The sequence below is a fragment of the Amphiprion ocellaris genome, chromosome 20 (assembly GCF_022539595.1).
Source record: "Amphiprion ocellaris isolate individual 3 ecotype Okinawa chromosome 20, ASM2253959v1, whole genome shotgun sequence".
NCBI lineage: Eukaryota > Metazoa > Chordata > Actinopteri > Pomacentridae > Amphiprion > Amphiprion ocellaris.
In genome coordinates this window covers 27587802-27600756 of record NC_072785.1, presented here as the reverse complement: position 1 = coordinate 27600756, position 12955 = coordinate 27587802, and the positions used below count along the sequence as shown (strand labels likewise).

Genomic DNA, 12955 nt, shown 5'->3' with positions numbered 1-12955 from the left:
TTTACACAGTAAAAACTCCTCAGAGACCCCCTCACTATCCATGCATTGAGAACAACAGAGCTGGTTATGTGTGCAGTATAAGTTAACGTGGTGATATATCCCAGTAAGAAGTGCATCACTGTCATCGCCCTGCAAAACTCAAGAGCTAAACCTAAAATTACTTCACTAACCACAAATCCTGCTTTGTACAAACAGGCTTCATAGCCACATATCTAGGCTGTCTTTGTGTTAGCTGGCTTAACGAAACCTAAATTACACAATAGGTGTCATGATGCTGGTTAGCACCTTTCTTTGCAGACCAGGTTTACTTCAACAGGCTTTGCACATGCTTGCTGCCATAAAAGAGGATGTTAAATGCGGCTCTTTTTCTGCACAAAAATGAACCAATGGTGTGCTGCCTCCTTCAATCAATGGAAATAAGTCAAGTCAAAGTCAGCTTTATTGTCAATTCTTCAATATGTACATGACATACCAAGAATCGAAATTTCGTTACTCTCTTCGTGCAACAGTAGACATTAAATAAAGACTTAGAAAATAAGATATTAAAGGGCAGAAAAAAACAAAGGGAGCTAAAGTAGAGCCGAGCAACAACTAAGAACTAAGAAAAGCAGAACTGAGTGAAATGTAAACACGACCATGAGATAAAGTGATGGATTTAATGCAGAATACTCAGATCAGTGCAAATAAGTAACAGTCCAAGAAGTGCAAATATGCTTGATGGTTGAATGTGCTATTTCAGTGCAGATCAGAGGTTATTGACCAGTGTATGTGGGGGAAGGGGGTGGTAGAGAGGGCAGAGAGGGGAGAGAGTTCAGCTTCCTGACAGCCTGGTGGATGAAGCTGTTGCTCAGTTGGCTGGTCCTGGCCCTCAGACTCTTCAGTCTCCTCCCTGATGGCAGCAGGCTGAAGAGGGGTTAGGGTTAGTAGGGTTATTTGATGTGGTGCATGACTAGCCGTTCAAAGCACTTCATCAGGATGGGGGTGAGTGCAGCTGGGCGGTAGTCGTTGAAAGGGGGGGTGACTTCTTCGGTACCAGGATGATGGTGGCTGTTTGAGGCACGTGGAGACAACAGCCTGCCTCAGAGAGATGTTGAAAATGTCTGTGAAGACATCCGTGAGCTCCCTAGCACAGTCTCTCAATACACGACCAGGAATGTTGTCAGGACCCGGAGCTTTGCAGTTGATCCTGCTGAGGGCTCTCCGGGGACAGTGACAGCACCTGGTCACTGGGTGGAGGTATGGTCTTCTGTGCAGGGGTGCTGTTGTTTGCTTCAAAATGGCCGAAGAAGTCATTCATCAAAGAGATGGTGCAGTCAGGGGTCTGCTGTGAAGGCTTGTAGTCCGTTATGGACTGTATCCCCCACCACAGGCTCTGAGTGTCTTTGCTGTCGCTAAAGCGATGAGCTACTCTCCTGGAGTACTGCCTCTTGGCCTCTCTGATGCCGCGAGACAGGTTGGCCCTAGCTATCCTCAGGCCCACCTCGTCTCCAGCTCTGAAGGCTTTGTTTCATACCTTCAGGAGCCTGTAAACCTCCCCTGTCAGCCACGGCTTCTGATTAGCCCCAACAGTGACGGTCTTGGTGGCTGTCACATCATCAATGCACTTGGTGATGTAGGCAGTGACGGTCTCTGTGTACTCCTGGAGATCTGTAGTGTTGTTGTAGGTGGCAGCTTGTTTAAATACATCCCAGTCTGTGGTGATGAAACAGTCCTGAAGTGCCTCTGAAGACCCTTCTGGCCACACACGTACCCGTTTCCGAACTGGTTTGATGGTTTTAACCAGTGGTGCGTATGCTGGAATTAGCATAATAACTTGTTATAATGGAGAGTTATGAGGAACATGAAAAGTACTACAGTAAAACGAGACTAATGCAGGTAGAAAATAGCTAATCGTACAAGCCAATATATTTAACCTCTCAATGCAGCTGCTCATTTCTAACCTGACAACTGAAGATTAGAACTCTTAAACTGCAGACTTCATACACTGAAATATGACACTCAAGAAATGCTTTAAGGTAAAACACTGTTACATAAAGAAGAATACATAACAATCACTTTTTGGCCAAATCAAAGAGAAGTTATTGCTATTTATTGAATATTCTCTGTGATAAATACCAACAGACTAATCCATTTTCTAATCTGGGTCCTATTTGCTGCACAACCAGCAGTGTAAAGCAGACTTGACAGCAAATCAGCATCACAGTTTTCCTGCTGTAACTGCGCTACTTTACTCAGGAGTATCACCAACATACAGCTTAACAAGGTTGCAGATATAATACATTTCCTCAAATAAGAATCTGTGTCCCTCATGGGGAATAAAGTCAAGAAAATGTCTGTAAAGCAGATTTAATTTCCTGTTCCGTTACTTTCCCCCTCCGTTTTGTTAAAATCGAGATAAAAAAATGGTAAAATCAGTGTAGTTAAACTGTACTGATTTACATGTTAAACACTAGGGCTGGGCGATATGGCCTAAAAAAAAAAATCTCCTATTTTTTCACAAAAAATCCCGATTCACACGATTTTTTTTTTTTTACCCCCTACCTAATCTCGGCATGCTGGAGTCCAGTCTATCTAATGCAAATGAGCTGCAGCCCTCTCCAGGTAAACACACCTGATCACAGCTGGAAATGCACCGCATGTGGCTGCTGGTCTGGTTGCAGTGTGTTTCCCACTGTGATCCAGTGTGTTTACCTGGAGAGGGCTGCAGCTAATTTGCATAAAGTAGACTGACTTCTACTTTATGCAAATTATATGCGGCATTTGGAGATTCCACACATCGTGAAACTGTCCTCAAACTTCTAAACTAGGCGTCAGTGACCTAAAACGAGGACAGATTCAGCTGCTGCACAGATTATTTCTCGCCTCAAATGCTTTCAGAAATACTTTTCGCTGACGTGTTTTTTGAAATAAAAGGGAAAGTTTGAGGCCGAGCCGCTGTGTTTATCCGACTTGTCTGCAGGACTGTCCAGCTGAAAGCTCGGTCATGTGACCACGTAGCGGCCTGCTGTTGCTCAGTGCTGTCATGTGACCATGTTGTGGTCCGATAGTGACCCGCCCGCCGTCCGTGTGATTTTCAGATGCGGTGTGTTGCCGTGCGGGAAAATCACATCTAGTGGACACGAGCCTTTAGATCTGCACCGCTCGCCGCCATGTTGTTTGTGTATCAAGCGCGGGGGGGAGGGGGGCGCACTCTGAACTACGGGAGCCCAGCGGGAAGGCGTTGGTGGCGGATGTTGATGAGAAAATCGATTTTCATTAAAACAAATCGACATTAAGTACAAAGTCGAATTAATCGATAAAATCGATTTATCACCCAGCCCTATTAAACAATAAAAAAATTGGGCCAAAACTGTACATGATAGCAGCACCACAATTCTAGATTTTTACAAATTAATTCAATTTGTACATTTATATAAACACAATACTACAAACTACACTTTTTTCCATATTTAAATCAGCTAAGTAACATTATTTTACACATATTAGCAGTATGTAAAAGAAGAAATAAAAAAATAAATCATTTTTAAACAGCTTTAGTTACGCATTTTTCTCTACTTTGCACAATTACTTATACTGTCTAGTAAATTCACAACATATATAAACAACAATTTAAATACTAACTTCAAAATAGAGGCCAGAACTGTAGATAATATCCACATTTTTTTTCATCTTTTACAGTGAGCCACTGTAGAAACTATACTGCATTGCTGTCTTAAAATATAACTGTCAAATATTTGAAGTTATCTATGTTTTTGGCACCTTTGCTGTCAGATTATTCCTGTATTTTTCAGAGATTTTTTTAACAGTACATGGTGATATAGCAGAGTTAAAGAGACACCTTCGTGACATTAGACACTATATTGAGGGGGAACCTTCACCCCAAACACTGAACAGATGTCTGACATTACGTGGAAAAAAGACGAGAGCCATATTTACAGGGCAAAGTCAACAGAACAGCCACTTTTACAACAAAACACCAAACCATTAAACACATCTGCCTGCTCATTTATCAACCGTTAATACAGCCAATACAGTCCTCATTAAAACAGCCTTACCTTAATACGCTACTAGGACATCTTCATGCTGTAATTGTAGTTCAGTAGTAGGTGGATTTTGGACACGTAGTTTTACAATTCCACTCCAAGTTACTCCAAGCAGGGCTATATCCAATTTGACACAAACGGTTATTTTAAAAAATCCGTCTGCTCGTTTTTCTCCACGTTTCGTCTTGTTTAACTGTCCATTAATCCTCTTTCCCTCGTTTTCGTGGTGATTTCCGGTTTTCTTCAGCTGCTAGCTTCAATGTCCCTCGTTTATCACAACATTTCTTCTCTGTTTATACAGTTTTCGCCGATTTTTGAGTAGAAATCGACCACTTTTTATCATGTGTACACTTCGCGCTAGCTAGCATAAGCTGCTGCATTAACCGAACTACCGCGCTGCTACGGAAGTGACCCCGTTGCCAGGTTTGTGACGTCTCCACCTCATTAGCAACGTCAATTCATTGTCGAAAAATATGAATTATTTTGTGCAACTGCCACATTACTACAGAGTAGCGTATTATATTTGTATAAAATAGATGTTCTGATCACTCCAAATCATCCTACACTTGCCGACTATTTATTTAGTGATCGTCGAACGGCACCATTGTTATGCTACAGTGCGACGCCAAAACTGGCAACCCTGAAGTTAGTGAAGCTCTGCGCCATGTTTGTAGTTTATACCGCCATCTTGTGCATGACCGGAAGTACTGAGGGTTTTTGTGAATTATGTGTACTGACTGAATAATCAAATTGCTTCCATGTGCTGTGACATTTTAATAGGGGTGATGCCAGACTAAGAACATTACTCATATTAACGATAAAGATATTTTCTTAATTAAAAATACATAAATAAAAATCTGTCTGGCAAATCGCTGTAAGCCAAATTGTTTTTTTTTTTCACTCACTCATATTATTTGCTTATACATGTATATAGAAGTACATGAGAAGTCATATACAATACAATAAACTTTGTTATGTAGCCCTCAATTGATTAAAAATCTAAAACAGTTTTTACATTTTTGTTTTCATAATTGTTAATACAGGTCATTGACTAAATAGTAACAAGTATACTTATTAGTTACCATTACTTACAGAAGAAGCTGGCATACTAAGGATGGAATAAATAGTACTTAATTTTTAAAAGCTATTGTTCAGATTTTTCCTGTTTTGTTAAATTACAGATAATATCCAGTAAAATCACAGAAAAAATAATTAATTCACACCTTTAGTGTTAAAAGTATTAGGCCAAAACTCTACATAATAGCCACATTTTTTAAAAAATCTATATTTTAACAAAAAGTAATTTGTTCTTGTACATTATGTCGCTGTAAAAAATACACTGATTTGCTGCATTTAAATCAGCTACAAATGCAATTTTTTCCAGATATTTGCCATTATATTAAGTAAAAAAATATATATTAATGCTTGAAAATAGTACATAATTTTGAAGCTATTATTCCACATCTTGACGCTGTTTTCTTAAATTACAGGCAATATCTATTGAAATCTGTAGTAATTTACATGTTTACAGTAAAACAGTAGCCAAAAATTGTATAAAATGTCAATAATCTGTATTTTTTACAGATTTCCAGAGCTCTTCAAAGTCTCTTTAACAGTCTATACAAGATTTTTAATAAAACCTACTGATTAACCTAAATCACACACACTTCAGCTAATAAAAATCATGCACAAACTGATTTAACTGATTTAAATATACAGTAACAGATGCATTTTATATTGTCTGTACACGTTTCAGTGTTAATACAGATGGGGAAAACATATGCTAATAAATGATGAGGCATAAACATACATGCACATGCAGTCTATGGTCTAGTTCTGAAATATGATTTAGAAACTGACGTTGCTTTTTAGCACCAATCAGTCGCACGGCAGCCACTAAAAACGACACACTGAAGCAGTCATTTAATCGCATCTGCGTTATCTGAAAGATGAAAATCAGTGCAACAAGAGCGCAGTTAATATGATGCAAGTCCAACTGTCAGCTCCTATCAGCACAGACCTCCGATGGCGCTCCACAGGTTAATTATTTACCGAGCTGAATTGTAAGGAGGCAGACCATTAAATTAGATATGGATACATATTGAGATAAATATATTTGCTGACAGCAGATGCATTTGTCCTATTACTCAACCCTGCTGTCACATTATTTTTCTCTCCTTCCCTGAAAACACTTCCTCGCCAACTCACCTGCAGCGATGGAGGCCAGACGAACGTAGTCGGAGCCTCTCTCCTCCGGTTCATACGGGTAATCCTCCACCAGGCTCAGTCCTGCCAACAGCGAGGAGAGAAGTTAGCTTTTTGTTGTCATGACAACTCGAAATAAAAGTACTTTTCTCTTTTTCAGCTGCAGATTTGCTCTTTGCAAGGTTCTGACATTTAACACCCTATAGCAAAAGTCTAATATAGTAATCAAAGTTGTGTATAAAGCTGCAAAACAGAAGCAGAATAATGCAAACACCTCATGCTCAGATGCATTGCAATAAGACAAGATAAGTATAGTATAGTAAGTTTTATATGTCATTCCTTAAATGTTTGCACTGCAACATTGCAAATTTCCCCACTGTGGGATTAAAAAAAGGAGTACTAGTTCTTGAACGCAGATTTTTTTTTGCTAAATAGAAAATACCAGTAGAGTACTATTGTTGTACAGACAGTCTATAAGTAGAAAGACTAATTAAATAGCAATGAACCAAATATTGTTGTCCCACTGTGCACTGCATAACAGATGACTAGAGAATAGGTGCCAATCAGTACCTTTAAAGGTAGCTTTTGGTAAATTAATAGAATTGTTTTACAGATTTTCCTTGTTTTGCTAAATTTGCTAAATTGCAGGTAATATCTAGGGAAATCACAGAAAAACTACTAATTTTCATGTTTTTTGTAAATGTAGTGGGCCAAAACTCGACATAATATCCTCATAAAAACAATAAAAAAAAACTAAAAACCTGCAAATCTTTTTTTTTAAAAAATACTAATTTGTTCTTTTACACTGTGACTGCAAAATTACACCGATTTCCTGTAAGCTAAAACGATTTTTTATATAAATATTACATGAAATTAAAATATATACACTAATGCTTCAAAAACGGTATATAATTTTTTAAAGAAGATTTAGAGATTTATCCTGATTTGTTCAATCACAGATAATAATTTGCAACATCAGTAAGAACTGACATGTTTACAGTAAAAAAAAAAAAAAAAAAAAAAAGCAGGCCAAAAATATATAATATGTCAAAATCTGTATTATTTTTGCTGTATTTTGTACAATAACAGATGCAGAACAGATGACTAGAGACCAACCGGTAGCATTAAAGTTAGCTTTATTAAGTAAAATAAAATATGCTAGATAATGCTACCTGGTCATTCATGATTATAATCAACATGACTTTTGAGAAATGTACATGATGCGTCTGTACACTGCAGTATAAACTATAATATTAAAAAACTATCTTTTAAAACATGGCCCTGTGTAAATACAGATCCACAAACACACCTCTGAATATGTGACCAGTGTTTGTTCATATTATGCTTCACTGGTGCTAATTCCTACACAAAAAAGCAATACGTCTAATTAACAAAACTCAGTAACTTGCATGGTCGGTGACTTTGGTGTGATGTAATGTAGCGCTAACGTCAAAGAAAAGAAGCTAAACTCCTGGATAAATTGACAACGTTCATAATAAAGACATATTCCAGCCACAGAAAGGATGTCCAAAAACAGGAACTGTGTCGGCTAATTTCTTTCACTATTTAACAAAACTCCATATGGTGAGTGGAAAAAGCCAGATCTACAGCCTTTGTCAGTGTTACATCATATGAGAAAGGTTATTTCAGCTGTTTTTAAAATTACTTTTTATTTCCAATGCAGATGCACTCCTCTACAAAATCACCCCAATCATTCTGCACACATTAATTCTTCCCAGACAGAGTTATTATTCAAGCCATCTGCTGAAAACTGCTGGCAAAAAAAAAAGTTTTCATTTGTCAATATGTCGCAAAAGAACTAAATATCACGATGTCACTTTTCTCCAATATACTGCAGCGTTATTTTTAATGAAGAATATCTGTTGGTTCGTCTAGACTGTGCATGTGTTCTGCCTCACAAATATCTGTTGCATCTTCACCCCGGAAACAATGAGGTTTGTTTTATCTGCGCATGATCTCCGTGTCATTTCCTTCAGATTCACACTTGACTTCCAGGACATTCTCAGTGGTGTCACTCTTGTTCTATGCATAATCAAACAATTATTAGCTTCCATCTGTAGTAGGAATTTTTATAAAGCTGACCAGGCTGAGACTGTTAGTTATATGTGGGTTAAACGATGTCTTTAATGTTTTTTAAGCTATTTCTGGGCCAAAAATAGTATAAAAGGAAGTCAAAATAAGGATATATTTAACATTATATGCCATTATTTGAAAATTATACATTCTCTTACCTACATAAATAATAAATGGTACATCATTCCTTACAATTATTTGACAAATTTTCTTGGTTTTGTTAAACTGCAGATAAAATCTACTAAAATTAATGAAAAAAGTATAAATTTACACGTTTATTTTAAAAGTAGTTGGCCAAAACTGTACATAATATTCTGTGCCGTTCTCATTTGGATGCATTATCAAATAACTATTACACATTTTAATTACAAATTAAATAAAAATATATTAAGGTTTGAATAAATCGTACAGAATTTCTTTCCCCTTATTTTTATAGATTTTGCTCATGAGTGACACAATGTCTTTAATTTCCTTTGTTTTCTGGGCAAATAGAAATAGTAAAAAGTAGGTAAAAAAATTTTTTTTTCTCTTTTTACACATTTTTGCCAATAATTGAACATTACACATTTTAATTACAAACAAAATTACACAAATCAAAGTTGAATAAATGTTACATAATTACTTACAATTTTTTTTATAGATTTTTAAAATTTTGTTAAATTGCAGATAAAATCTAGTAAAATCACAGAATTGACATGTTTATTTTAAAAGAAATTTGGCTGCATTATCAAATAATTATTATGCATTTTCATTACAAATGAAATTAAATATGTTAAGGATGAATACATGGGACATAATTTCTTAATATTATGTTACAGATTTTCTTAGTTTTGTTAAATTGCAGATAAAATCAACTAAAATTAAAGAAAAAAGCATTAATTTACACATTTATTTTCAAAGTCGTAGGCCAAATATCCACATAAAAATTCAGTATTTTTATAAAGCTGACCAGGCTGAGACTGTTATTCATATATTCTATTTAATGTCTTTAAAGTTTTTGTTGTTTTTATTTCTGTACAGCAAATCACTGTCAGCCAAAATAATATTTTTTTTTAACAGATATTTGCCATTATTTGAAAATTACACATTTTCATTATGTATGAAATTACATATATTAAGCACTGAATAAATGGTGCATAATTACTTACAATAATTTTTTAATAGATTTTCTTAGTTTTGTTAAATTGCAGATGATATCTAGTAAAATCACAGAAAAACATACTAATTTGCACATTTTTTTTTAAAGTTGTGGACCAAAGCTGTACACATCATCCACATAAATAATCTGTATTGCAACAAATTTGTTCTTTAGTTTTATATGTGTTATCTCCTTGTCAATTCCTGTAGATTTGATAGATTTTCCTAGTTTTATTAAAGTGCAGATGCTATCGAGCAAAATCACAGAAAAATTAATTCATTTAGAAGCCTATTTTAAATATAGTAGGCCATATATCCACATGGAAAACCTGTTTTAACAAATAGAAATCTGTTGTTTTTTTTCCACAGCAGCTTGAACTATACTGTATGTTTTATACACGTCAGTTCATTTAGATTCCCACTTGACTTCCAGGATACTCACAGCGTTGCCACTCCTGATCAACCATCACACTCTTTTCCTGTTGCTTTGAAAGGCAAATGTGCTAAATCTGAATGTAAAACTGTGACAAATAACGGGGTTCGGTGTAGGAAATGACAATGACAGTGCAGGGCATCTGAAATAAGCACAAAAGTGATAAAACACAATGAGTGTGGGTGGAACAAAAGGAATCAGGGCTTCGGTTTTTAACTATTTTTGACGCAATAATCACTCTTCATTTTTGTGGCTGGAATCTCCTGTCGAGCTGTCTGGAGGCGGGCATCTCATTCGTGTGTAACGGGCGGCACACGCTCGATAATCCCAATAACATGCTGTACCTGCTGCCGCCCACCTCTGGGCAACTCTTACCGTGCAGCACGGACTGGTGCAGGCTCCAGTAGATGCTCAGGCAGTTCTTCTCCTTCTTCATGCCTCGTTTACACTGGCAGCCGTGCAGAGGGGTGGACAGCAGGGCCGTCATGGCGTTCTCGCACTGGTTCCGCGCCCCGGGGCCCAGCTTCACGCTGCCGTCCCCGGCCACGCACTGCCTGAGGGTGCGCAGTCGCGGGCTGCAGGTGTCGTCGCTGGAGCAGGTGTCTCCGGCGCGAAGGCAGTCCCTCCCACCCGCAGACAGAGCCAGACGAGGGACTCCTGCAAGGCAAGACAGAGGGCAGGTCAGAGTCGTTCTACAGCATCACAACACTGAGCTGTGGGTTTCTTTTGTTTTTGTCATATGCCCATTTAAAAACCAACACGTGCAATATTAGTTTTTGACGACTTTATTAACCCTCCTGTTGTCTTCTTTTACGGGCACCAAAAAATATTGTTTCCTTGTCTGACAAAAATCCGAAAATTCAGCAAAAAAAATTCCCAAATTTCTGAAAATTTGCAAAACCTTCAGGAAGAAAATTCCAATAATTCCTTAAAAGCTTGCCTTAAAAGTTTTATTTTTAAAAAATCCCCCAAATTTGCCAAGAAAATTCTTGTAAATGTTTTCAAAAAAATGAGTAAAAATCTTCCCAAAAATTCTAAAAATATATAGTGATGACATATATATGAGTAAAACTTGTAATATTTTCTTGAAGAACATTCACAAAAAATCAACCAAAATCCAGCAAAATTCGCTGGTTTTTGGTTGATTTTTTTGTGAATGTTCTTAAGAAACATTTTTGACATTTTTTTTCCCACCAAAAAATGTTCAAAGATTTCCCAAAAATGTTGAAAATGTGGATATCACAAGTTTCACTGTGAAAATATATTTTTTCCCACATTTTCAAACTTTAAAACGGGTCATTTTGACCTGCAGGACGACACAAGGGTTAATCCCCAGAGGGAAATTAAGCAGTATGGATATTTAATAATAGTGTAAACAATAAGAAACCACAGAATATTAAGGTATGAAGTAAAGATAAAATCAAATAAAATACAATAAAATAAGCTAAAAATACATAGAAAAAATCTACAGAATATACAACAGTGACAGAAGGTGCAAATGAGAATGTGCTAAGATGAGTTTACACATAAAATGAATGACCTTTACAATGTAAAGTAATTATAAACCAACAGGTGCAATATTAGACTTTGACGACTTTATGAATCCCCAGAGGGAAATTAACTTGTTACAGCAGCATGGATATTCAATAATACTGTAAACAATAAGACAACACAGAATATGAGGGTATAAAGTAAAGGTAAAATCTAATAAAACACAGTAAAATAAGATAAAAAAATATATCTTAAAAACCTACAGAATATACAAGAGTGACAGAATGTGCAAATGAGAATGTGCTTGGATCAGTATACAGATAATGAATGACATTTAGAATGTAAAGTAATTACAAACCAGTAAGTGCAATATTACTTCTGTACTCTTGTCAGGGTATTTATTTTCACTTTTTTTTTTAGACAAAGTGTTGTATTTTTGTATTGCTGCTGCTCTTACTTTTATTCTTTCCATTTTTCTTCCACATATAAAGCAGAATCCCACTCAATCTTCAAGAAAAGGCTAAAAACCAGCTCTTCACTGAACACCTTTGCACTTGACGGCAAAAAATAAAAAAATAAAAAATTCCTATGACCTCCCGCACTGTCTGTAGACACCAAGGTGCGATAACACATGAACTTGTTTTATGTGTTGGATCTACTCTCAGGTGTACGCCACTGAATGATATTATAAATTGTAAATAAAGCTGACTTGAGAAAGTGCACAAAGAATTCCTATGTGCCTGTAGTGTAATATACCCTTGCAAATGGCAATAAAACTCTAATATATTCTTCTTTTTACATATAAAACCACAGGTTGAGAGTGAATAACAAGAATTTTTGTTTTTTTAATTAACTGAAAATCACATTAACCTGAATTCAGAGCAGTTTCTGTGTTTTGTTTTATTTTTTTAATTTTTATTTTTTTTGCTCCTGTCACATTTTTACTTATTATGGGCAATTTTTTTCTTACTGCAACATAAAGTCCTGCACCTCTATGGAAACAGCACAACCATGAAGAAGGACAGAGAACTAAGAAATGTCTTTTTTAAAGTATGACACACTTAAAATGTCATTAATCATCAAAAATATGTCATTTCATTGATTATTTATTTTACAAAAACTATAAAAATCTGACATCAATGTGTTCAGATTTTCAATTCATCCAAATTTTCCAAGTGCTCCCAGGTGTTACCAAAACTGGGAGGGGAAATGATGGCTTTAGACACGATAAATAATTAATTATTTACAATTTGAATTTGTTCCTGTACTGGTCTCCCATCTGCTACGTACAAACACTGCCTGCAGTTCAGCTGAAAAGTCTCTGAATTTTTGGCAAATTTTTCAATGAGATATGTCAAATAAAGTGACTGTAATGAATTATCACCATTTAAAGCTCAGATTTGGTTCATTTTCCTGATGTAACATCATATCACACATGGTCCATTCAAGTACAGTCAGAAAGTTGAAAATCTAATTTTTCTTTCTGGTTTCACAGTCTCTGGCTCTACTAGACGATGTAATTTTGGCAATTTTTTGTAAAGATTACATAACT

At 36.1% G+C, this 12955-nt stretch overlaps 1 protein-coding gene across 1 annotated transcript in view; it reads right to left on the bottom strand.

Annotated features, from left to right (window-relative positions):
- gfra4a (GDNF family receptor alpha 4a) overlaps nt 1-12955 on the bottom strand; it is a 206079-nt gene that overhangs the window by 51214 nt on the left and 141910 nt on the right. Inside the window, exons 2-3 of the mRNA XM_055006067.1 lie at nt 10288-10569; nt 6252-6332 (exon numbers count right to left, since the gene is read on the bottom strand). Coding sequence (XP_054862042.1) covers nt 6252-6332; nt 10288-10569 — 363 coding nt within the window. The remainder of the gene's footprint in view (nt 1-6251; nt 6333-10287; nt 10570-12955) is intronic.